Source organism: Hemitrygon akajei, chromosome 2, assembly GCF_048418815.1.
Source record: "Hemitrygon akajei chromosome 2, sHemAka1.3, whole genome shotgun sequence".
NCBI lineage: Eukaryota > Metazoa > Chordata > Chondrichthyes > Myliobatiformes > Dasyatidae > Hemitrygon > Hemitrygon akajei.
Window position 1 is genome coordinate 141,926,534 of NC_133125.1, and position 27,918 is coordinate 141,954,451.

At 40.3% G+C, this 27,918-nt stretch overlaps 1 protein-coding gene across 1 annotated transcript in view; it reads left to right on the forward strand.

Moving 5' to 3' along the window:
- pcca (propionyl-CoA carboxylase subunit alpha) overlaps positions 1 to 27,918 on the forward strand; it is a 458,281-nt gene that overhangs the window by 187,976 nt on the left and 242,387 nt on the right. Inside the window, exons 8-11 of the mRNA XM_073028749.1 lie at positions 14,247 to 14,283; positions 15,843 to 15,921; positions 26,540 to 26,642; positions 27,765 to 27,859. Of these exons, the coding sequence (XP_072884850.1) occupies positions 14,247 to 14,283; positions 15,843 to 15,921; positions 26,540 to 26,642; positions 27,765 to 27,859 (314 nt within the window). The remainder of the gene's footprint in view (positions 1 to 14,246; positions 14,284 to 15,842; positions 15,922 to 26,539; positions 26,643 to 27,764; positions 27,860 to 27,918) is intronic.

The window sequence follows — 27,918 nt, forward strand, 5'->3', positions numbered from 1 at the left end:
AAATGCATTCTTTCAACATTTTATCGAGACCTTCATTTTTCAGTTTCTGCAGTGTTTTTCTATTTTTCATTAACTTCTGTTCATTCCATATGTTGGGTCACTTCTGTGATGCTCAGAGACCTGCGCATTGTCTGGGAACCTTCCCAGTGTCTTGTGGAATATTCCATTTGTGATGTCAGTGCTTGATTAAAGTTGGGATTTTGGAATTTTGGACCTGTATTTACTTAATTCCTCTGCCATTTTATTATTGTCCATTATAAATTTTCTCAGTTGTTTGTCAAAGACTATCATTTATGCTTCCTCGTCTTTTTATATACCCGTTGAAGCTTTTTACAACTGTATTTCTATGTTATATTGACTTTCCTGTTTATTATAAATAACTATAAATTGCACATTGCACATTTAGATGGGAATGTAATGCAAAGATTTTTACTCCTCATGTATATGAAGGAAGTAATAAAGTCAATTCAACATAGATCATCAAGTAATAGTTTATAACTATTACTTGATGATCTATAAATAATTGTCACCAAAATTTTTACTGTTTTTAGCTCAGTTCAAACTGATCCAATTCTACCTCATAATCTGCTGGGCTAAGATAATTCCTTGCCACTGTACTGATCTCCTCCCTTATTAAATACACCACCCACTTCCTTTTCCTCTTGCCCATCCTTCCTGAATGTCAGATATCTTTGACCTTTCAGCTTCCAACCTTGCTTACCCTGCAGCTACATTTCGATAATGGCAATTATATTACACGGTTAATTTGCCTCTAATTCTATTGTTGCTATGATTTTGACTTCACCAACATACTTTGCCTGCTTTTTGTCTCTTCCCTTCGTTCCATAGGTTTCCACTCTCTTGTCAGGCTGGTTTAAACCATCTGCAATGGCCCCAACAAAAAAAAAGGATATTAATCCAATGGTATGAGGTACAAACCATTGATTGGTACCAGTCCTACCTGTACCAGAAATAGTCGTAATGATTCGGAAATCTAAAATCCTCCTTCCTGCATCATCTGTAGAAAGTTTCATTCATTTTTCATGTCCTCCTTCTGTTGTGCTTGATGGAAAATGGCACTAGTAGTAATCCTAAGATTACCAATTTTTACTGTGCCTGCCTCAGAAAAGCAGCCAGCATAATCTATGACCCCTCCCACCTCTAACATGCTCTTTAATTTCCCCCCCTCCTAGCAGGCAGAAGAGACAAAATCCTGAAAGCACATACTACCATATTTAAGGGCAGCTTTTTTCCCTGCTGTTGTAAGGTTATTGAACAGTCCTCTTGTACAAGAAGATGGGACTCTTGACCTCCTAATGAGCTTGTACCATATTGTTTGCTTGCATTTAGTTGCTTAGTGGCACCTCACTTTCTCTGTAACTGTAACACTATATTCCGCATCCTGTTATCGTTTTATTTCTGTGTAGTACTTTCATGCACTTATGTGGTGAAATGATCTGTGTGGAAGGCAAGCTAAACAAAGTTTTTCAATACATCTCGTTAGATATAACAATAATGATTCTGCCATTGTTGGTAGAATCTCAGATGGTGAGGAGAGGGCGTACAGGAGTGAGATATGCCAACTAGTGGAATGGTGCCACAGCAATAACCTGGCACTAAATGTCAGTAAGATGAAAAAGCTGATTGTGGACTTCAGGAAGGGTAAGACGAAGGAACACATACCAATCAGAAGTGGAGAGAGTGAGCAGCTTCAAGTTCCTGGGTGTCAAGATCTCTGAGGATATAACCTGGTCCCAACATACTGATGTAGATATAAAGAAGACAAGACAGCGACTATACTTTATTAGGAGTTTGAAGAGATTTGGCATGTCAACAAATACACTCAAGAACTTCTATAGTTGTACCGTGGAGAGCATTCTGACAGGCTGTATCACTGTCTGGCAAGGAGGGGCTACTGCACAGGACTGAAACAAGCTTCCGAAGCTTGTAAATCTAGTCAGCTCCATCTTGGGCACTAGCCTACAAAGTTACCCAGGACATCTTTAGGGATCGGTGTCTGAGAAAGGCAGCGTCTATTATTAAGGACCCCCAGCACCCAGAGCATGCCCTTTTCTCTCTGTTACCATCAGGTAGGAGATACAGAAGTCTGAAGGCACACACTCAGTGATTCAGGAACAGCTTCTTCCCCTCTGCCATCTGAATTCTTAAATGGACATTGAAGCTTTGGACACTACATCACTTTTTTAATATACAATATTTCTGTTTTTGCACATTCTTTTAAATCTATGCAATATACGTAATTGATTTACTTGCTTATTTGTTATTTTTTTCTCTCTGTTAGATTATGTATTTCATTGAACTGCTTTTGCTAGGTTAACAAATTTCATGTCACATGCCAGTGATAATAAACCCGATTCTGATTCTGATGCGTATACAATCAAATGAAGCAACATTCCTGTGGTCCATGGTACATATCCAAAACATATATCACACACCACACATAAAATATAATATCACCATAAATAAGTTAATAAAATATAATTCGAAGTGCATACAGTGTGCAGAACAGGTAAACAGTAAACAGCTGTTTGTTCTAGTGACGAGACTGGTGCTGGCAGGGTATTGATTAGTCTCACAACCTGAGGTACGAAACTGTTACTCTGTCTGGCAGTCTGAATCCTGATGCTCCTGTACCTCCTTCCTGATGATAGTATCTAAGACAGATTGTTGGATAGGTGGTAGGTATCCTTCAGGCACTTTATATCCGACACTCCTGGTAAATGTCACAAATCGGGGTCCGGGAAGGGAGACCCTGGTGATCCCTTCGGCAGTTTTCACTATCCACTGTAGGGTCTTGCTGTGTGATGCCTTTCAGCTTTCTTGCCATACAATGATGCAGCCAGACAGTACACTCTCGATGGTGCTCCTATAGAAATTTGTTTGAACGGCGGCGGGGTCCTTGCACTCCTCAGTGTCCTCAAAAGGTATAGACACGTGCCTTCTTACCTAATTAAGAGGTGTTTTGAGTGTAGGTTAGATTGTCTGTTATGTGCACACCAAGGAACTTAGTGCTCTTCACTTTCTCCATGTTAGAGAACACTCCTGCAAAGGAGAGTGGTTGACCCCTGTTGTGTCTACTGTTCTGTATTTAATATTTCAGTAATATTTGCATAATATTGTAAATATATTGTTTGATTAAACATTCTTTGTTAAAATGATTTATTATGGATTATATGTAAAAGTACGTGAATGACATACTTCAGTATGTCACTTCATCATAAGTGCATGTCTCGCTAAAAATAACAACCTAGCTGACATGCATTTATCCCTGGGTTCCTGTGTTTATCCTTTGATTAGTTTATGGAATTACAAAGCCTAACGGTGACAAGTCAGTTTTAAACAAACCTGAGATGACTACGTATGTGTTGAAAGGCAGTGTGACATTTGAGTTTAAAAAAAATGCAGAGAGAAGTTTGAATTTAAAAAAAAACCCAACATGTGGCTTCTTCGGAAAAGGAGATGCTGTTTACGTTAAAAAAAAAGGTCGAAGCATGTGGAATTCACAGCTTCATAAACAGTGAGTGATAATAATCATAAATCAATAATCATAAATAAATTTTTTAAAGATTTAGAAAAGAGCAGAAGTTGCTGGTTACTTCAGAATATTAGATGTGTTCAATTGCAGAATGGATAACTGGATATTGCATACTAAACAAATTGAACTACTTCGATGGAAATGCAAAGCAAGTGTCAACTTTGCTGAGTGTAATAGGTGGAAAAGCATACAATTTGTTTTGAAGTTTACCTACTCCAACCAAAATAGCCGAAAATAGAGTTGTGGAATTCATGAAAGTAATGCAGGAACGTTTAGAACCAAAACTATTGATTGCAGAACACTTTCGGGTTCATAAGTGGAATCAAAAGAAAAGGGAGTCCATTTCAGAGGACGTGGCTGAATTGGAGAGATTGTCTTAGCATTGTCAGTTCAGTGATGGGCTTAATGATGCACTGAGAGATTGTTCAGTTTCTGGAATCTTACAGGAAAGCATTCAAAAACAGCTCCAAACTGAAGCACAACTCACATTTAAAAGAACAGTTGAAATTACAGTATCAATGGAAACCACAGCCAGAGATGCATTTTAGTTGCAGTCAGGGTTGAAAAGCGAGTGCGAACAAAATTAAAATATCGAAACAAAAACACGCCAGAGCAAACAAATTTTGTTACCATTGTGGCAGGGGCTCACATACACCAAACTAATGTAGGTTCAAATGTGAAACTTACAGAAAATGCATACAAAGAGTATGTTGGTCAGGCCAAAATAAGTGGACTGCACAAGGAAGAGATAAAGGTAAAAAAAAATCTGAGTTGCAATTTCAAAAACTGATCTACGTGCTGTTGATTAAAAATCTGATAATGATGAGAGTGACACAGAACTGGGTAACAATAGACAAGCAATATGGCTTGCACCGGAAGTGAGCGGTAAATTAATCGAAATGGAATTGTACACTGACTCAGCTGTATCAGTCATTCCACAAAATGTTTTTGAATGACGTTTCAAAGATACAGTTGGCCCTCCTTATCCACGGAGGATTGGTTCCGAAACCCCCTGCGGATACCAAAAAGCATGGATGCTCAAGTCCCTTATTTACCCTGGCTTATTGCGGTGGTCTTTAGGACCCAGCGAAACCCCGGACTTTATTTAACATGTTCATTGCGGTGGACATTAGGACCTGGCGGTGCAGCTCTGAATCCGTGGTGTTTCTGTTCACGAAAATAATCACGATCGCAATTGAAAATAAGGCGGAAGTAATAAAGTGATCAGAAAGAGGTGAAACGCTATCGGTCATTGGAAAAGTGTTAGGCTACAGTCGGTCAACAATCGGAACGATTTTAATGGAGCATGTGAAAGGCATTGCCCTGATGAAAGCTACAATTATTACTAAGCAACACAGTGGTTTAATTATTGAAATACATATGTTTCTTAAGTGTTTTATATGCATAGAAAGGTAAAATATGTACTATATACTAAGAAAAATGTTTGACTAACTGATGCTAAATAATACCGGATGTACCTGTTCCGACTTAAAGACGGACTCAGGAATGGAACTCATTCTTAACCTGGGGACTGCCTGTACTTTTAAGTCATTTCTAGATTACTTATAATATCTGATACAATGTAAATGCTATGTAAATAGTTCTTATACTGTATTGTTTAGGGAATAATGACAAGAAAAAATAGTCTGTACATGGTCAAACAACGAGTGCTGGAGAGAGAGCTTCCGGGTTTTCCCGATCCGCGGTTGGTTGAATCCGCACATGCGGAATCCGCGGATAAGGAGGGCCAACTGTACTGAACTGAAGACAACAACACACACAAAATGCTGGTAGAACACAGCAGGCTAGGCAGCCTGCTGTGTTCTACCAGCATTTTGTGTGTGTTGTTGTTTGAATTTCCAGCATCCGCAGATTTCCTCGTGTTTGAACTGAAGACTGTAGATATCCAACTAAGAACTTAGAAAAAAATATAACTCAGTGGGAATGACATTCGTGACAGTGAAATACAGCAACCAATAAGCCACATTGGCCTTGAATGTGGTAAAAACAGGAAGACCAGTAAGTGAGTGGCTGAGACAACTACAACCTGATTGGAGATCTATACACAATTTACATATCACATCTGCGACTGAAAATTAATTAAGAAAGGTACTGGATGATGCCACAGCAGTGTTCAAGGTTGGCTTTGGAAAACTCAACCATATCAAGGGTAAAATAGTGTTAAATGAAGATGCCACACTCAAGCTTTACAAAGTCCTTCCAGTTCCATATGCCGTCTGTGATAAAGTAGTGAGTGAGCTAGATGGCATGGAGGCTGAATGAATTCTTTCCAAGGTTGAGTGGAGCCTATGGGCAACGTCAGTCATCCCAGCAGCCAAGGAGTCTGTCAGTACTGAAAGTAGATCAATACCCTCTGCCCAGGGTAGTGGATATATTTGCAAACTTTTTTGGAGGAAAATGCTTCAGAATGTGGACTTAGATGAGGCCTACCTACAGATGGAGATGGAAGAAGAATGCAAACACCAGAGGGCATATGTACAAAATTAAGGGAGGGATGTTTGGGGGAGACATCAGGGGTAAGTTTTTTACACAGAGGGTTGTGGGTGTCTGGAATGACTTGCCAGGGATGGTGGTGGAGGCTAGAACAATTAGGCGTATTTAACAGCCTCTTGGACAGGCATATGTTTGAAAGAAAAATGGAGGGTTATGGGATTGTGTGGGTTTAGTACTTTTTTTAAGGATTATATGGGTCGGCACAACATGGAGGGCTGAAGGGCCTGTACTGTGCTGTAGTGTTCTATGGTTCTAAAGTGTTTCTCACTGCAAACTTGTATAAAGGCCTTTATCGCAACATTAGGCTTATTTTTGGAGTAGCATTTGAACCTGCACTCTGACAGAAAGCTGGTGCTGCAAGGATGTCCAGGCACTCGTTGTTACCTGGATAGCATCCAAAGAACATCTCCAAACTCTTGACAGAGTTAAAAATAGTGAATTTAAAAATTTTTAGATGCTAAGTGTAAATTCTTTAAACCAACCATCACTTACGGTGATCACGCCATTGACACAAAAGGATTACACAAGTAAATTCAAGAAGTGGTGGATGCCCCAAGGCTAAATGGTGTGTCACATTTGAGGTCCTTTTTAGGATTTGTCGATTACTCTTAACAGGTTCTTGCTAAACCTGTGCCCTACACCTTGAACTCATTACCACAGGTCGGAAAGAAATGACAATGGACAAAGCAGTGTGAGGTGGCTTTCCAGAAGGTAAAGGAAATGGTGATGCCAGCCACTGTACTGACACATTATGATCCACATTGTCCAGTGAAACTTGCCTGTGAAGCCTCGCCTTATGTCATTGGTGCAGTTATAACACATGCTCTGTGTGATGGAAGTGAATGCCCCACAGACTTAGCATCACATTTCCTTATCGCTGCAGAGAAAAATTACATGCAGATTGACAGAGAGGACTTGAGTCTGGTTGGGGTGTAAAACGTTTCAACCAGTACTTGTATGGGAGAGAGTTTAGCCTCGTTACTGATCATCAACCACTAGTCCTCATTTTCAATCCACAGAAGGGATTTCCACTAACAGCAGCAGCACCAGTGGGCCCTCTTTCTTGAAGGACACATTACAAGGTTGGGTTCAAGAGGATAACTAATCATGGAAATACTAATAGATTGTCCTATTTACTCTTGTAAAAGAAAATCCCTGAAAAATTTACGAAAGAGGATACTCCTCTTCACGTATTCTCCCTAATGCAAATTGAAAGTCTCCCTACTACGGCAGAGATGATCCAAAGGGAAACCAAAAAAAGACCCCCATGGAGTCTCATGCCTACATGGCCACCCAAAATGACTGGAATGTGCAGCAGAAATCCCAGTTCCCTGATTTTTACCTGTGTTTTATGAACTTGCCCTTGACAGCATGGTAGTGCAGTGATTAGCACAATGCTTTATGGGCAACTAGGGTTCAATTCCTGCTGCTGCCTGTAAGGAGTTTGTATGTTCTCTCCATGACCACATGGGTTTCCTCTGGGTGTTTCAGTTTCCTTCCACAGTCCAAAGTTTAGGTTAATTGGTCATTGTTAATGGTCCAATGATGAGACTAGGATTAAACGGGGGGGGGGGATTTCTGGGCGGCATGGCAGGAAGGGCCTATTCCATGCCGTATCTCAATGAACTAATCAAAAAGTAAAATGATGGGGGTTGCCTGATGTGGGGTCTGAGAGTTGTACCATTCAAGCTGAGAGCTGAATTGTTGGAGGGTTACATGCTAGTCACCTAGGAGTGGTCAAAATAAAGCAAGTCAAAATGGCTTGAAGCTTTGTCTGGCTACTTGGGATTGAGCAACTTGCCATGCAATTTTTGGAATGCCAACACATCCAGTAGAAAGGTGTACTCAGCTGTCAGAAGCACTTCCTGTAGTCCCAGACTCCTACAACCATGGAGAAGGTCCCAGAACCTGAAATTGTTTCACAGTCACAAATCTCAACTGCCAAGCAAAGTGACCCCTCCCTTCTTTTCAGGAAAGGTGTTATCCCACAAGAGTAAGAAATCCTCCACAGTGATTAAATTGAATGGGACAATTTAAAATTTACCAAACTGAGGATATTGTATACTGTATATTTGTGTGTGTGTGTGTGTGTGTGTGTTTATGTGTGTATATGTACAGTGCCTATAAAAAGTGTTCCCCCCCCCCCCCCAGAAGTTTTCATGTTTTATTGTTTTGCAACGTTGAATCACAGTGGATTTAACTCGGCTATTTTTGACTTTGATGAGCAGAAAAAGACTCTTGCGTCAATGTGAAAACAGATCTCTACACTAAGTGATCTAAACTAAATTAATTACAAATATAAAAGAACCACATGCTCCTGAATGTTGCTGAAACCACAGAGATGTTGATTGATTTTTAGGAGAAAGAGGACTGTGATGAGTCCTGTATACATTTTAGGAAAAGAGGTTGCAGCAGTGCGGGAGTACAGATACTTGGGTGTTCCCCTTGACAACAAACTTGACTGGAAAACCAACACCAGGGCTGTTTACAAGAAGGGGATGAGCAGACTCTCTAAGGAAGCTGAGATCCTCCAATGTGTGAGGCAGGATGTTGGAGATCTTTTACCAGTCTGTTGTAGCAAGTGCAGTCTTCTTTGCAGCTTTATGTTGGGGGAGCAGCATCGGTGCTGGTGATGCAAAATAAGAAACCAACTCATTAAAAAGGATGGATCCAACCTTGGCTACAGTACAGACTCTCTTGAGTTAGTGGTGGAGAAGAGGTCACTAAACAAACTGTTATCAATTTTGGACAGTCTGGCACATCCTCTCCATGACCTACTGAATAAGCAGAGAAGCACCTTTTGAACAGACCCATTCAGCTCCACTGTCACAAGGATTGTTACAGAAAATCTCTCCTACCAAATCCAATAAGCATATACAACAGTTCATCTCTGTGTGACAGGAGAACACACAACATGGTACAATAGTCTCTGCTTTATTATTTTGTACATTATTATTGTACTTTGGTACACTTTTTATATGCTTATCATTTTTACACTATTATTCTGTATTTGTTTTTAGTTAACACACTGCTAAGTGTGGTTTTAAATGTTGCTGCTGTAATGAAAGAATTTCCCACTCAATATCAATAAAGTATTATTATTTATTGGTCCTAGAAGTCACATAATTAGTTAAATAGAGATCACCCGTGTTCAGTCAAGGTGTTTCAGTTGATTGTAGTAAAAATACACCTGCATCTGGAAGGTCCAACTGCTGGTGAGTCAGTATCCAAAAGAAAACTCATGCGACTCCATGAAAAGGTCATTAAAAAGCACAAGCCAGGAGATAGATACAAGAAAATTTCCAAGTCACTGAATATTCCTTGGAGTACAGTTAAGTCAATCATCAAGAAATGGAAAGAATATGTCACAGCTGTAAATTGGCCTAAAGCAGGCCGTCCTCAAAAACTGAGTGACCGTGCAAGAAGGGGACTACTGAGGGAGGCCACCAAGAGACCTATGACAACACTGGAGGAGTTACAAGCTTCCGTGGCTGAGATGGGAGAGACTGCACATACAGCAACTGTTGCCCGGGTGCTTCACCAGATGCAGCTTTATGGGAGAGTGGCAAAGAGAAAGCCACCATTGGGAAAAAAATCTCACATGAAATCTCGGCTAGAGTTTGCCTGAAGGCATGTGGGAGACTCTGAAGTCAGCTGGAAGAAGGTTCTATGGTCTGATGAAACCAAAATGGAGCTTTTTGACCATCAGACTATATGCTACGTCTGGCATAAGCCAAATACCGCACATCATCAAAAACACACCATCCCTACTGTGACGCACGGTGGTGGCTACATCATGCTGTGGGGATGTTTCACTGTACCGGGCCCTGGAAGACTTGTGATGGTAGAGGGTAAAATGAATGCAGCAAAATACAGGGAAATCCTGGAGGAAAACCTGTTGGGAGTCCAGAAAGACAATGACTGCAAGTGAAAAGCCAAAGCTACACAGGAATGGCTTAAAAACAACAAAGTTAATGTCCTGGAGTGGCCAAATGGCCAAGTCAGAGTCCACCTCAATCCAATTCAAAGTTTGTGACTGGACTTGAAAAGGAATGTTCACTCGTGATCCTCTTGCAATCTAACAGAGCTTGAGTGATTTTGTAAAGGAGAATGGGGAAAAATTGCAGTGTCCAAAGTGCAAAGCTGATTGAGACCTATCCACATCGACGCGAGGCTATAATTGTTGCCAAAGGTACATTTACTAAATACTTACTTGAAAGGGATGAGTAATTATGCAATCAATTATTTTGTGTTGAATAATTGTAATAAATTTAAGCCATTTTGTAGAAATTTGTTTTCACTTTGACACAAAAGAGTCTTTTCTGTTAATCAGTGCCAAGACAGCCAAATTAACTCTACTGTGATTAAAATTTTGTAAAATAATAAAACATGAAAACTTACAAGGTGGGTGAATACTTTCTATAGGCACTGTATATAAGTTGTGATGCATTCTATATTGGAGGTCTTTACTAAGTAGGGAGGAGAATTGTATACTTCGGTAATTTTTGAGTGATATAAAAGTATTGCTTGTTTCGGCATACTTTGTTTAAATAACTTTGGTTTGGGTATATGTAAAAGTACATGAATGGCACACACTATTACACCACTATGTCATAAATAAAAACAAAGTCAATTCTCATTTATCCCCATGCTTCTATGTTTTACTTTTGATTAGTTTATGGAATTAGAAAACATAACATCACAATCAAGTCCACATTGAGACTCAGGTTGTTGTTCTGACACCATTTGACAAGCCCCTCTAGCACCCTTCTGTTAGCTGACATAGTTGTTGAGGATGAGCACAACCACTGTAGTATCATCAGCGAACTTGAGCTGCATCTGGTAGCGCAGTTGCGGCTCAGCAACGGGGCTGAGCACACAGCCTTGGTCAGCACCAGTGTTCAGCATGATAGAGCTTGAAATGTTGTTGCCATTTCCGTCAAGTCCAAGAGCCAGTTACAGAGGGGAGTATCGAATCCCACTGAGGACAGTTTACCCACCAGCCTCTGAGGGTTATGAACATCAACCTAGCATATGAGGCATTTTGTTTATGTGGGATAGGATGGAGTGGAGGGCTGATGCTACAGCAAGTTACCTTTTCCTGCTTTACTAAAATCTGTTCGCAGGACCTCAATTTCTTCAACCTATGTCATTAGTATTGAGGTGGACTGAACATTCTTGATCTTCATCCGCCCATTTCAGAATGCTCTGCATTCACAAACTGACACTTTAGCATATTCCATGGAGGTGACATCCAGTCTTGTAATCTTATTCCACAGCAACAGAAGAGTCCGTTTGTCCCCTAATTATTGCTTTTTTTCCGACACTGATTTTAAGCAATATAGGAAGATGTTTAGAGTTAAGATGGTATGGATATCTGTCAATTGTACCCAATAATCAGTAGTTATAAACTAAGATAATTAACAAAACATTTGAGTTGGTTTTGGGGAAGTGTTTGTATGAATGGTTCCTCTCATCTGCAGTGTACTCGTTGAAGGATTAATTGAAGCGAATTAAGTTATAAGCTTTCAACAGAACACACACAAAACACTGGAGGAACTCAGCAGGCCAGGCAACATCTGAAGAGTAAACAGTCAATGTCTCAGGCTGAGGCTCTTCATAAGGAAGGAAGAGAAGTCTGGGTAAGAGGGTGGTGTGGGAGGGGAGGGAGAAGTTTAAGGTGGTAGGTGAAACTGGGAGAAGGGGAAGTACTGGTAAAGAGCCGGAAAGTTGAATGACGAAAGAGATAAGTGACTGGAGAAGGGAGAATCTGATTGGAGAGGACAGAAGACCATTGAAGAAAGGGAGGGGGAGGAGCACCAGAGATAGATAAGGTGAGGGAGGGAAACAGGAATAGGGAATGATGAAGGAGAGGGGGAGGGGACAATTACTGGAAGTTCAAGAAATCAATGAGTACCTGGCCTGCTGAGCTCCTCCAGCATTTTGTGTGTTGCTTTGGGTTTGAGCATCAGCAGATTTTCTTGTGTTTGTGGAGCTTCCAAAAGATATTGATTTGAGAAAAATCCATACTGGACTTTGGACAGAAAGCAGGGGTGTGGGGTGGGGGAATCTGGGTAATTGGAGAGTTCATGTAAGAGGCATTGATGTGATTGGCTGATTGGCTTCTCATGCCTTTCATTACTGTAATAGAATTCAACTGAGCTGTTAAAATGTTGGACCATTGCAATGTCTTGCCAAGAGAGAAGCTTAAACCTTTACCTTTGATAAGATTTTTAAATGAAACTCAGCACAGCAAGTTTCCTTACTTAGAGCTCAGATTCTGCAACAAGTGAAACATTGCTTATTTAATCGGAATGTCAATGAAAAGTTTCAAATTAAAACTGCGAAGATAATTCAAAGTGTCTCCACTTAACTATAAATGGTGGAACAACATCAGCTTTTACTCTTCATGCACTGAGTTCAAGTGGCTCTAATTGTCTGCATTTGACTGGTTTAACACTTCCTGACAGAGTGGCTATTAAGGCGAAGTATACTCGCATAACTGTCATCAAGTTGAACAAAGGCACTTGAAACTCAATGTGTGGAAACCACAAACATGCCTAAATTACTCCTTTGATTCTTTTTTTTGGTTCTTTTTGCCTAAAATGATGGACGGTATTTCCTTTTGTGAAGCCAAAGTTAGCTGGTGAGTTTAGTGAGCCCAGGACTTATTAAAACAAAATTTGTTTTACCCTGAAGATAATCATTCTTTGGAAAAGATACCATTTAACCATCATGGCTATTGTAAAAACATAAGATCTTAAACAGATACTCCTTTCAGATTTGCTTTGAGTTTAACAAGCGCTGATTTGTGGAGTAGACAAACTAATGAAAGGAAATTAAATTTTCAGCCAACTTCCCCTCCTCCACCCCATGCTTCCTTGCTGCTGCTTCACATATATGCATTATATGTTTTTGTAAAGATCGCACTTTTGATTTTTATCATAATGGGTTGTAATCTTTTTTTACTTTACAGATGATTTTGTCAAAGACTAATAATCATCAGCTGTTATCAAGTTGTTAAAGGATAGCATGCACACAGCTTTAAAAACTATCGAGTTTCATTTTAATGTTTCATAAGTCAGCCCCTGTAGCTTGAGCCACATATAGCAGTTGGTGGTTCCCAGGCTTGCTCTTCCATGCTCCTGTCCAGCTTTTTGCTGCTCAAGTGCTTTTTTTTCCCCCTGAATGAAAACGCAAACCCAGAATATAAAATTTCCTTCAGAAATGTACAAGTCCTTGTTAATTAAGACAGAAACACTTAGAGAAGAAAAGTAGGATTTAACTTTTTCTACTGAATATTGATGCCACACAAGAATTCAGTTGCATCTCTCTTTAGAGAGCAAACAATTCGGAAGTAAGGTCTCATCTATTGTTTTGTTTGAAGTTTTCGGAATGATTCTTCAAAATATTCAGCTACTTTTATATAGATTTTTATAGTTGACCAAAGTGGAAACATGGAGCAAGGGGCACTTTGTATCCTTTGGGGTGGAGTGGGTTGGAATAGTGAGGGAGGGGTTAGAATAAAGTTAAAACTGTCGACTTGTGAAAATGACTGTTAATCTCTTCAAGAATAATTTCTCATCAGAATTTATATTGTCTTTAATGACTGAGAAAATAAGGGTCCCTATAAACACTTGAGTTAGTTATAACTATGGACAGTTCTCTCCCCCTACTGTCAGCAAAAGGAACTGCACAGTTATTGGAGAGGTAAGAACTGTTAAGTGGGCAAGATGATGGAAAAGTTAATTTACATTTTACAGCTACAGACTATTAAATCCTACATTTTTTTCACAATCTGGAATCTTCATAAAAGTGCTCAGGTTTCTGTTTTTTTTGTTTACTTGTTCATTTATAGTGAAAATTGATAATTGGTACTTCTATTGAAGTTTATATAAAGTGAGAAAGGACCATTAACATGAACACACAAGAGATCTTTCAAAATAGGAACTCGTAAATATTTCAACAAAATTATTTTGCCTCCTTCTTCCACTCCCAACAAAAAGTTGGAAGAGCAACAGAGGGTTTGTCTTCGATTATGAAATTGAATAAGAAGGCAGAGGGCTATTGTAAAGTTAAACTAAATAAAATCTTCTCACTAGTGCAACGCATATAATATAAGAGGAAAGGATAGAGGTGCCAGGATTAACGTTGGTCAATTTTTCTTTTCTTACAGGATGCTGATGAAGCTGTCAGAATTGCCAGGGAAATTGGTAAAATATTAATTTTTACCCACTTGTTACCATTTTATTGCTAGCTTTATATAAGTGAATACAGTACACTTTCAGTCCTCTGTCTGTGGTGAATGGAGGGTGGGACGGGCTGGAGTGGGATTGATGTTGGCTGCATGAATCTGCTGGCTGCAATTGCTCAAATCAATAGTGCCATGCATCACACATTAGTATGCATAAAACATTAAATTATTCGCTAAACAATATGTCACTCCTTTTTCTTTTCAATGGCAATGTTTTACATTGCAACTATATTGTGTTACTGTAAAATACAGCAAAAGTAAATTAAATGTTTTACTGTACTCAATGTACTGTAACATGAAGTGCCAAATTTTCAGAGTATATTCCTGCTATTTAGCCTACAACTATGTTGCCATTATGTATAAACATAAACTCAATGTCTTTCACACTAATTTTCCATAATTCTTGAAATAATGTTGCTTAATTAAGCAGTTGCTAAATATTCTTAGAAATATTTGCCAATCGCATTGGAATTCCAGATGCATAAATGCCGGATCAACAAGAGTTTACTGTATGGAGTATTCTATATACTATAAAATAATATGAGTATAACATATCTGTTAAAAGCACTGACGGAACCTTTAGTAATGTAATTTTGAAGAAGGATAAATGAGATGGAGCAAGACATGTCCAGTTATTCTCTTTATTTGTGTAAACCATTTAATAACCTTTTTTTCTGCATTTTTTCCGCATTCATTTTATTGTTACTGTTCTCTTGCCGGTCCGCTGTCTGCCTCCCACAGAGAGACATTACTTATGGCCCGAAAGAGCAAACTAAAGGTTCTGCTTTGTAACAGGCCACAAGGCGTTCAGAGAGAATTGTCCAGGATGACCTGTTGACAGCCTTACCCTCTCCTATCATGTGTTTGTATGTAGATATACTATCCTGGCATGCAAAATTCCTGTTCACTTGTCAAGAGGCTAATAACATTGTAAAATTAAGTGGAATGATTTTTGCTGCAATATTATTGCTGTATAGAACCAGATCATTCACACAACTGATCTGAGCCAGTGCTTATGCTCCATTTGAACCACCACCCACCCCTGTCAAGACTCCTACCCCTCTATTTATTTCTATATTGTATATTCTATTCTCCCTTGATTCTTCAATGCATGTAATTACAAAGATACAATATGTTTCTAAATACTTAATAATTTTGATCGGAAGTTCTGACCATTGTTCTGATCCTTGTTCTTTCTATTTTATTTTGAATTGATTTTTTTTGGATGGGGGTGAGGAAGGAGGACAAGTTATCAGGCAATAAAGTGCGTAACCATAGTAGGCCCAGTGTAGCTGTAAAGAAACTACACAGATTCACCATGTTATATTGCTGAGGTCGACCTAATGACTTTGGGATGGGGGCTCTTGATAAAAGTAGCGGCAATGCTGCTGGTTAGGAAAGTGTGTGAAGGTAGTTTACTGTGAACCAGTTGCTGCCTTGAACATTTTCGGGCATATGGTCAACTGTCACACACACGTGATCAAAGTCAAAATGTGTCTAATTGTCTCCTGCTGCTAGGCTATCCCGTCATGATCAAGGCTTCAGCAGGAGGTGGTGGGAAAGGAATGAGAATAGCCTGGAATGATGATGAGACCAGGTAAGACCATGCTGAAACAACATAACGTAGTTATGTTGTGACTAAACTATTGATATGGAGAATCTATTCAATATGCAGCGGGTTGGATTGCAAAACCTTTTGCCCAATCGGTGTTGGCAGCGTTTTGATGGAGGTGTTGGGAGCCCAGGCTGAGGCAGACGTTCAGCATAAACAGAGCTCGGCAGGCCGGTTGTTGTTGTTTAATTTGTTTGAGAGGGTGCTGTTAAAGCAAACAACCGGTGATGCTTCGTTTGTTTGCCAGATTCACTGGAATGTCATTCACTCCTCTTTGCTACTGTTTACCTAGACTCACTTGGAGCCAGATGCCCCATTTGTGATACCTGCCCCGCTCTCATCCTGGGGGAAAGTGTGAAAAATAGGAGGAGGCAACACAGTATCTTGCAAGTAGGAATGTGAACACATGAAGCAAACCAACACATTTGTGCTCATTATCTAATATGTGACAATTGAGTTGAGAGTGGACAAAATTAAGTTCATCACTAAGTTATTTTAATATTTGAGGAAAAAATGTTGGTTTCAAACTAATATGAAAAGTTTAAGACAAAATACATAAATACTCTGGTGACAGGTTCAGAGAGTGGTGAGTAACTCCCAGAGATATTTTGTCATCCTCAAAGCAGGAGTCAGGAGGGCTTTCCACTAGATAAATGCAAAATTCTGGATTCTATAAATACAATTCCAACAGTGCTCAAGAAGACTCTTACAATCCAAGTCAAAGAGCGTGTTAGATTGGGACCCTGAATATCACTTGCTCTGCCACTGGGGCAGCAATGTTGCAGAATGTTGCATTGAAGTAACTTGACGTGCTTCTTTGGCAGCACCTCTCAAACCTGAAGCTTCCACTTTCCTGCTTGGAGCTACATTTGTGGCACTTGTTCCTCTCACATTGCAACAGTTTGGTCTGTACAGGTGATTCATAGAGTGATACAGCACAGAACAGGGGTCTTCAGGCGACCAAACTGCCTCTCTACATGAATTCCATTAGCCTACGTTTGGATTATATCCCTCTAAACATTTTCTAAGCATCTACTTGTTCAAATATCTTTTTAAGTGTTGAAATTATACCCGTCTCTACCACCTTCTCTTGGCAGCTCATTCCATATCCCCACTACCTTCTCTGTGGAAGACTTTCAAAGTTCAAAGCTCAAAGTTTTATAAATCTTTTCAAGTAGTGTTGAGAGCTTCAAGCTGCTAGGTGTGAACATCACCAACGGCCTGGCCTGGTTCAACCACTCTGATGTCACAGCCAGAAAGCTTAGCAAAGTCTCTACTTCCTTAAGAGCCTGAAGAAATTCGGCATTCCCTGTCAAATCTTATCAATTTTTATTGATGCATCATAGAAAGCATTCTGTCTGGATGCATAATGGCTCGGTATGCCGACTGCTCTGCATGTGACTACGTGAAGCTGGTGTGGTCACAGCTCAGCACGACACAGCCTCTCAAAGTTCAAAGTACATATATTATCAAAGTAGTACATACCATATACAACCTTGAGATTTGTCTCCTTACAGGCAACCAGAGAACAAAGAAACACAATTCAACCGATTTTTAGAAGAGGTCATCATACACCAGGTCTGCTCTAAGGACTCTGTTTATATTTCTCACTGTCTCAGCTATAGGGCACCACAGTTAGGGTAGCGGTTAACGCAACGCTATTACAACTCGGGGCTTCGGAGTTCAGTTCCGGCGTGGCTGTAAGCAAGTTTGTATGTTCCTTCTGATATGCACGAGGGTTTCCTCCAGGTGCTCCGTTCTCCTCCCATAGTCCAAAAGCGTACCAGTTGGTAAGTTAATTGATCATTGTAAGTTGTCCCGTGATGAAGCTCAAGTTAAATCAGTATGTTGTTGGCTGGCGCGGCTCGAAGAACCAGAAGGCCCTGTTCCAAACTCTATCTCTAAATAAAATAAAAGTAAAGCAGCCAGTATAATCAAAGTTTCCACCCACCCTGGGCATTCTCTTCTTTCCCCCTCTCCCTTTGGGCATAAGATTCAAAAGCCTGAATGTATGTACCTCTAGGCTCAAGGACAGCTTCCTTTGTCAGACTCTTGAATGGATCTCCTGTGTGATAAGATGGACTCTTGGCCCCATAATCTATCATTTACCTGCACTGCTCTCTTTTGGTAGCTTTTGCACTTTATTCTGCATCGTTATTGTTTTACCTCACTCTAGCTCAATGCACCATTTTGTGATTTGATCTGTATGATAGATAGATAGATAGATAGATACTTTATTCATCCCCAAGGGGAAATTCAATGTTCCTCCAGTATGATATCACATAAACACAAGACAGACCAAGACTAACTGACCAAAAAAAACACATAATTATAACATACAGTTACAACAGTGCAAAGCAATACCATAATTTGATAAGAGCAGACCATGGGCACGGTAAAAAAAAAGTCTCAAAGTCCCAGATAGCCCATCATCTCACGCAGATGGCAGAAGGAAGAAACCTCCAACGTGGCAAAACTTCCCGATGCAGCCTCTGGAAGCACCCGAGCACAGCCAACTGTGAGTCCGTCCGAAAACTTCCGACAACTTCGTGCCTCCGACCAGCCCTCCAACACCGAGCACCGAGCACCATCTCTGCCGAGTGCTTCAACCCCGGCTCCGGCCACCAAGCAACAGGCAAAGCCGAGGATTCGGGGCCTTCCTCTCTGGAGATCTCTCCGATCGCTCAGTAGCAGCGTCAGCAGCACAGGCATGTCAGAAGTTTCGCCAGATGTTCCTCCGTGCTTCACACATCCGTCTCAATCAAATCAGGATTGTGCACGGCCCCTACTTACAGATAACGGATATTCCTTACTGGAGTGGCCGCTGCGCCCTGCGTCGTCGCGCCGCCATCTTGATGCATCTGAAGCATTTCACTGTACCTTGGTACGTGTGACAATGATCAGCCAAAACCAAAAGGTCACCCTCAGTCTCCTTTGCTCTGTGGAGAACTGTCTCATCCCTTCCAATCTCTCCTGAGCATTCAGGTCCTCCAGTCCTAGCCACATTCCTTTTATTCATCCATTTATCAATCCATCTATCCCCCCTCCCCTCCTCTCCCCCTTATCCCTCTCACTCTCATAGCCCTTTGAGCCATACTGCCCAGCTATCCTCCCAGTAATCCTAACCGAATCATGGGATGACGTACAAACATCAATTAACCTACCAAACGGTACATCTTTGGACTGTGGGAGGAAACCCAGGCTGTAATGGGGAGATCTGTACTCTTTAGCAGAGTCATATTCTCCTCTCCAGTTTCATTACCTCATTTGATCAACTGGTTGCCTTGTTTCCTATATTGCAGCAGAAATACTTAATTTGAATTTTCAGAGATTATGAAAGGTAGATAGAGGCATTTGCCTGTATTTTCTCCCCCATTTAATCTAGCAGCCATGTTAATACCAGGAAAATAACTTTGGTTTTACTTTGTGCAAATGACATTAATATTAACATTTTTGTTTGACAACAAGAAATATTTTTGTGCCATTTAAATTTTCTCTGGATACTGATCCTTCTGCCAATCACAAAGATTTATCATGTGCTTTTTCAACCTCCCTTAAACTTCTTTGCTTTATGAACAATGGGAACACCTCGAACCTCCACGTAACTGAGGCCCCTTCATCCCCGAGATGCTTGTAGTAAATCCACAACAAATCTGCTTCAAGGCCTTGATATCCTTCTGAAAATGTGGAATCCAGAATTGGCTATATCACTCTGCATGAGGCCAAACCAGAGCAAACGGTTGCCCTCTCACCTTCAAAGATATAGGCAAGCTGTTGCTGATTAATATTTTACACCCTAGGAAAATCTACCGGGTAAATGCTTCTTGGTTTTTATTTTGTACTTTCCTCAAGTTTGTCAATAAACTGAGATTAAAAATGTATATTTGAGGGAAAAGTCTTTGTTGCTCTCGTTTCTGCCGCTGACTGCCAGCAGCCTTGTTTCTCTGCAGTATTTGTTGTTCAGGGATACGGCATCATCGTGGTGTCTGTTGCCAACACTGTACCAGTCTGTGGGTTAGAGACAGAGTCAGGTATACAACTGAACTTGTAGCTACTATGCCTTAGAGTTTTCTCCCTTAACTCCTCTGCTTCCCTTTTCTCTTAGTTGTCCTTATAACCACCTTCTCTGACCAAGTTTGAGTCAACTTTAGCTGACAATCATGCCTGTGAGCCCTCGGTGTTAGTGTAAATGTTTGTGTGTACTCAGTCTCTCCATTACTGCAGTGTAGAGTTTGACGTTATTGCCGAGGCAGTGTATTTTGTTTTGCGAATTTGGTGTTTATTTGATCATCGTACAAATGTTAAGCAGCAGATTCTTCCTGCTCTCCAGATGTCCTGATTTCCAGCAACCACCCCCTCCTCAATTAGAAGTGTGAATAGGGTTGGCTCTAGCTGTGTATCTATTGTGGGATCTAATAAATTACTGTCCTCATTAGCTGAGTTAATATACTGGTGTCCCGCTGGCACTGATGGAGACCCCTGTTCTCTGAGAAATAGTTTAAGAGCATAGGCCCATTCGGAAATGGTACGTTGGAAAGCAATTGAATGATGGAATAAGCTCAAGGGGCTGAATAGCCTTATGTTCCCAAAGATCTTTAAGTATGGCCCAAGCTCATCATGTGCAGAATATTACAATTGGACACTCTTTTCAGATCCTATCCCCTACCCCCTCCTACTCCACCAACTCTCTGCCCAACCACCATGTAATTCAGGAGAGGCAGAACACTCAGGGTTGGTAAGGGAAACAGTAGCCTGTAAAATCTTACACCACACCACACCCCCACCCACACTTTGTCCAAGGGGTCTCAAGGAGAACAAAAACTGTTCTTAGCATATTAAGCAACTTCATAATTTTAGACACAGCTATAGGGGTAGAAATATTCGGATTGAGGACAGGGCTTCTATTGTCCTTGTTGACTGCCTCAGTTCTCCAAGTTCCGTGAGCTCAATAGTTGGAAATGAATTTTGCTGCAACAAAGCATGCATAGAACTGATGAGAATTAAATGGCTAATTAGCAGAGCTGCAACCTATTGCCTCACTGAAGTGTGCTCCTGGATGGATAGAATACACAATAACATCAATATCTTCCTTTTGTGGACTTATCTTTCTGAGTTACCCATTTGCTGAATCCTTTAAACATTCATTCCGAGTGCAGTAATTTTCAATTCATCTTGACCATATTGACCTTTGTGTCATTTTAATCTATTCTGATTTGACTGCAATAAATGCTATTTGTCGCCTTAGCAACGTCCTTCCATACTTCCTACAGTTGATTTGTCAGGTGATCCTGTGCTCCCATTTGTTTTGTTTTCATTTCCTTCCTGCAATTTTTACAGCACAAAATTTTTGTTACCACCCTTTTTTTAATAAACAGGTCCTAGTTCCTCCAGTAGAGACATCAGACACTGTATTCACAGATATACAGTTGGTTCATGCTTTCTGTTAACTTGTGTGTGATAGCTCTTTAAAACAGAAAAGGGAAGTAGAGCATATAGAAGCCCTTTGATATTCTCAAAACATACTAAGGGTTAACGAATGCCTTGCTCAAGTGTGGTTATTCAGTATCATACTTTTGTGATTTACTTATTGAATCCCTTTAATATTTTCTCTCTGTTCTGAGTGCATTTTTATCAAGTATACAGAATTATGAGGGGTATAGGTAGGGTAAATGCCAGCGGGTTTTCCCTACTGAGGTTGGATAAGACTAGAACTAGAGGTCATGAGTTAAGGGTGAAAGGTGTCATGTTTAAAGTGGAAACATGAGGGGGAACCTTTTCACTCAGAAGGTGGTGAGAGTGTAGAACGAGCTGCCAGCAGAAGTGGTGGATGCAAGTTTGACTTTGACATTTCTGAGAAATTTGGATAAGAACATGAATGGGAGGGGTATGGAGGATATAATAGACAATAGGTGCAGGAGTAGGCCATTCGGCCCTTCTAGCCAGCACCGCCATTCACTGTGATCATGGCTGATCACACACAATCAGTACCCCGATCCTGCCCTCTCCCCATATCCCTTGACCCTGCTATCTATAAGAGCTCTATCTAACTCTCTCTTGAATGCATCCAGAGACTTGGCCTCCACTGCCTTCTGGGGCAGAGCATTTCACATATCCACCACTCTCTGCGTGAAAAAGTTTTTCCACATCTCTGTTCTAAATGGCCTACCCCTTATTCTTAAACTGTGGCCTCTAGTTCTGGACTCACCCATCAGCGGGAACATGCTTTCTGCCTCCAGCGTGTCCAATCCCTTAATAATTTTATATGTCTCAATCAGATCCCTTCTCATCCTTCTAAATTCCAGTGTATACAAGCCCAGTCGCTCCAATCTTTCAACATATGACAGTCCTGCCATTCCGGGAATTAACCTTGTGAACCTACGCTGCACTCCCTCAATAGCAAGAATGTCCTTCCTCAAATTTGGAGACCAAAACTGCACGCAATACTCCAGGTGGGGTCTCACCAGGGCCTTGTACAGCTGCAGAAGGACCTCTTTACTCCTATACTCAATTCCTCTTGTTATAAAGGCCAGCATGCCATCAGCTTTCTTCACTGCCTGCTGTACTTGCATGCTTGCTTTCATTGACTGATGTACAAGAACACCTAGATCTCGTTGTACTTCCCCTTTTCCTAACTTGACTCCATTTAGATAGTAATCTGCCTTCCTGTTCTTGCCACCAAAGTGGATAACCTCACATTTATCCACATTAAACTGCATCTGCCATACATTTGCCCACTCACCCAACCTGTCCAAGTCACCCTGCATTCTCATAACATCTTCCTGACATTTCACACTGCCACCCAGCTTTGTGTCATCAGCAAATTTGCTAATATTACTTTTAATCCCTTCATCTAAATCATTAATGTATATTGTAAACAGCTGCGGTCCCAGCACTGAACCTTGCGGTACCCCACTGGTCACAGCCTGCCATTCCGAAAGGGACCCTTTAATCGCTACTCTTTGTTTCCTGTCAGCCAGCCAATTTTCAATCCATGTCAGTACTCTGTCCCCAATACCATGTGCCCTAATTTTGCCCACTAATCTCCTATGTGGGACTTTATCAAAAGCTTTCTGGAAGTCCAGGTACACTACATCCACTGGCTCTCCCGTGTCCATTTTCATAGTTACATCCTCAAAAAACTCCAGAAGATTAGTCAAGCATGATTTTCCCTTCATAAATCCATGCTGACTCGGACTGATCCTTCTACTGCTATCGAAATGTGTCGTAATTTCATCTTTTCTAATTGACTCCAGCATCTTTCCCACCACTGACATCAGGCTAATCAGTCTATAATTCCCTGTTTTCTCTCTCCCTCCTTTCTTGAAAAGTGGGACAACATTAGCCATCCTTCAGTCAGCAGGAACTGTTACTGAATCTGTAGAACATTGGAAAATGATTACCAATGCGTCCACGATTTCTAGAGCCAACTCCTTAAGTACCCTGGGATGCAGACCATCAGGTCCCGGGGACTTATCAGCCTTCAGACTCAACTGTCTGTCCAACACCGTTTCTTGCCTAATATAAATTTCCTTCAGTTCGTCCTTTACCCTCGTTCCTTTGACCACTTTTACATCTGGGAGATTGTTTGTGTCTTTCCTAGTGAAGACAGATCCAAAGTACTTGTTCAACTCATCTGCCATTTCCTTGTTCCCCATAATAAATTCACCCGTTTCTGTCCTCAATGGTCCAATTTTGGTCTTAACTATTTTTTTGCTCTTCACATACCTAAAGAAGCTTTTACTATCCTCCTTTATATTCTTGGCTAGTTTACCTTTATACCTCATTTTTTCTTGGTGTATTGCCTTTTTTGTTATCTTCTGTTGCTCTTTAAAAGCTTCCCAGTCCTCTGGTTTCCCGCTCATCTTTACTATGTTATACTTCTCTTTTATTTTTATACTGCCCTTTACTTCCCTTGTCAGGCACAGCCGCTCTTTACTCCCCTTATGATCTTTCTTCCTCTTTGGAGTGAACCGATCCTGCACCTGCATATAGTCCAGGTGCGGATTGATGGGACTAGGCAGAATAGTAATTCTGCACAGACTAGACAGACCGAAAGGCATGTTTCTGTGCTGTAGTGTTCTATGATTTTATGATTCACACCACCTGTAAAATCCTTAAGACTGACCTGAGCTAGCAGCTCTCCATAGGGTAACATCTCCCTTCAAATGCTGAAACGTCTTCCTACTTTCCGCACAGCCAGGTACTGCCGTGGGATCTGACCTGTAGCCCAGCCCAATAAGTGAAACAAACTGATTCCTTGCCAATTGAGACCCTGCTCAGAACCATCAAATTTTATGCCTCTGGAAGAGGCTAAATTAGTGCTAGTACTTTGCTGAAGAATCAGAAGTGAATTCCAGTCTCTAGAATAGGGAAGGGATTTTCATACACTTGAGTGCCTTCTGCGTTTCCATTTAGATGAAAGTTGATCAGTAGATCAGTGGCCTTCCTTCAGTGTCCATCATTAGATATCCCATCATGCTTCACTGGCGGGTTACCTTAAGTCATTTAAGGAGACATAGCAAGACAGTAGACTGAAAAGTTGATTACAAAGAGTGATATTAAGGATGAGGTTGAAGGCGCAGAAAGAAGTACGAGGAGGAAATCGTGAAGTTTAAGACTCAGGATGCAGTAGATATGGCTACCATTGGTGGAACAATTACCGTAGATGGAAAGCTTACAGAATTTTAATGGTTGCAGGAGGTTACAAAAGAGGGAAAGCACAAAAGGATTTGGAGAAAAGGTGAGAATTTTAACATATAAATTTTCCATATCTGGAAAGGATTTGGATTTTCAAAAGCAGGTGTATGAATGAAGGAATTGTAGTGATACATTCATTATTGTAGAGAGGTGCAGTGCTATTTCCATCTTTCTGAAAACTATGAGTGCTTTTGAATGTTCTGTGCTTTGAAGGACCATCCAGCTCCTCTGCAGTGGGGTGTAGGAAACAAACAAATTTATTGTAGTTAGCAGATTTTATATATAGAAGAAGCACCTTGAATTACCTAAATTAAACTTATCCCTCAGAAAGGTATTACAAAATGGAATGGATTAGCCTGTGGTCTTACTTTCACTTCTCAAACTAAGCAATTACGAATTGATATCAAATGGAAAGTTCTCATTGGCATGTTAGCATTTTAAAAATAAATAACTACCGGCATCACTTAGAGGCATTCATCTGAAAAGTTGGTTCAAGTTGAATTCCTTTTTTGGTTGAGTGTTACTCGGCCATTCCATCCGAATATTTGGGGACAGGTTTGAGTGAGGATTAGTGAATGAATGGTAATGAATGAGCCATGCTTGCCCACCCCTACCACTTTTCTCATTCATTAACACAAGTGATTCCTACTCTGTACTATCAAACAAAGGAAAATAGACTCTTAAAGGCATGCATCTAGCATGAAATTATCAGCAGCTTAATACTGGGGATGTAGATATATGCCATCGCACAAAATATGTTTCTTGATTTCCAGTTTCGGAAGCAAGTTAAATCAATACAATGTTTTTTTTAGATTTTGTTTTGTGAAAGGGAAGTTTGTTGTACAGGTTTATATTTAAATCGTTGATAGCTTCAAGGCATCCTGGAGTGGTTCACAGTCTGTCACATGACTGTTCTTTAAGTTTTATAATGTAGGAAATGCTGGCTTTTTGTATTGCTAGCTCCCACAAGTAGTGTTGTAATAGTGATGATACCATCTTAGAAATGTTGATGGAAATAATACAAATTGGTTGGGCATTGGGGAGAATATTTCTCCTCAGATAGTGCATTGTGATAGGAAAGTGTGCATTCAGCCCCAGTTTAACATCACAGCATAAAAATAACAGCTCTGGTAAATCAATACACACTTTGGTGCTGTAGTGGAATATCAGCCTAGACCTGTTGCTCTGTTTTTGGGAATGGGATGTGAACCCATTATTTTCTGAGTCACTACAGCCCTTGGTTAAGGGTACTGATACTGGTTGCAGCAATTTCTTGCAGCTCAATTGAAGTCTGAAAATCAGGGGAAACACTCAATAGTCTGCTGATCTGTAAGGCTTAAGCTGCATTCAGAACCTCTAGGGGGATTAGAATGAATTTTGGTTAGATTCTCGTTGCACAAAAAGCAAAAGGAGATAAAACTGGAAATTCCAATGATCTGCTGTATTGGAAGCACCAGATTGAAGTTTATAACTCATTCAAAGTACTCTCTTTATTGCCTATTATGCTGCTTAAATCCAGATGTTATTTTTAATTCAGTGTGCAGAGTTAATATCTAGTAGTTCAATATCTAAGACATATTGGAAGGCCTAGATAGAGTGGATGTGGAGAGGATGGTTCCATTAGTGGGAAAATATAGAACCAGTGGGCACAGCGTCTGAGTAGAAGGACAGAGATGAGGGTGTTTTAGCCCGAGGGTGGTGAATCTGTGGAATTCATTGCCAAATAGCCTAATTCTGCTCCTATGCCGTATGGTATTATGATTGCTCAAATGTGTTTCTTTATCTTCATTCATGAATGCACATAATAAAATTATTCACAAAATACATCAAGTAACTAATGATCTTTAAAATGAATTCAAAAACACTAAATTTTAAACAAAAATTCCACTTTTTTTTCCATTTCTAGGGAAGGATTTAGATTTTCATCACAGGAAGCTGCCTCAAGTTTTGGAGATGATCGCCTCTTGATTGAAAAGTTCATTGATAATCCTCGGCACATTGAGATACAGGTTAATAAGCTCAAAATTGAAAATTCTTTTCAGGAAAGCTTATAATTAATTATGTTTGCTGAAGGACTATTCTGTCATCTGCAGAGCACAGATTCAACGGTAACCGAGATGTGGTAGAAATTTCTGCCTGTCAGAGTTTACTGAATTTTCATAGTGCAGCCTAGTTCCTAATGGGAATATTATAAAGCATTACACTGTTGCTCTCTTGAGTATCAGTGTAAACAAGGGTCAGAATGTGGTCAAAGCAAATCCTGTATATTTAACTTAACTTCTTAAGTACACAAATGGCAACGAGAAGCCTCTTTTATAGGGAGGTAGAGCGGGACAGGTCATAGCACCAATTAATCAGTAGCCTCTTTCAGAGAAACTATATGATCGCTGACGCAGGAGTAATGGTGAAGGCGTCACATTGGTGCATGCTTACATTACAGCAGAATAAAATGCTTTCCTGTAAATGTATTTGGCAAAAAAAAAGAATAGATGACACAGACTGAGTGTCAAAAATGTTGAATCACCTCACATTATCATATCGTTTGTTTTGATGAGGATGAATGCTCTCTCGGTCATTCAGTGAAGCTTATTCAGGGAGAGGGCAAAGTATGCATGTTAGTAAGTGGCCCATCTATGTTCTTGACCTGTGCCAATTCAGTTGATCTTGGCTGGGGTGTTGGTTATAAGGATAGGGGAACATGAAGATACTTCTTCATTTCTCTTTGCTATCCTGCTGAAAAAGATGTGGATATTTTTGCTAGGGATACTCAGCTGTGATATCCTGTGGTAAAAAGTGTATGCGTGCAATTGTAAATGCTGGTTTCAGGAAATCAGAGTTGAGATGTGGTACTTGGAAGAAAAGTGACATTCAGGGAGAAACAAGTAAGTGACAAGAGATGGATAATAGAAACAAATCCATACATACCAGGAAGCTTGGGGGAAAAAATATTCAAATGATCATGGATAATTGAACAAAATTGTTTTCATCCAATTAAAAATCTCACTTCAAAATAATCAGAAAATAAGAAAGATGATGTTGGGTTTGATTTATTAATTATGCTCTTATCATGACCACTATTAACAGTGTTAAAAAAATACACAGTTACCTTTCAGAAGCACTTTACTCCTTAGGTTCTCGGAGACAAACATGGTAACACATTGTGGCTGAATGAGAGAGAGTGTTCCATTCAGAGAAGGAATCAGAAAGTTGTAGAAGAGGCACCAAGGTAAGACCTTCCAGAGCCAATCAACGATACCTTGCTTCATTGTTTTTTAAATCTTGAGT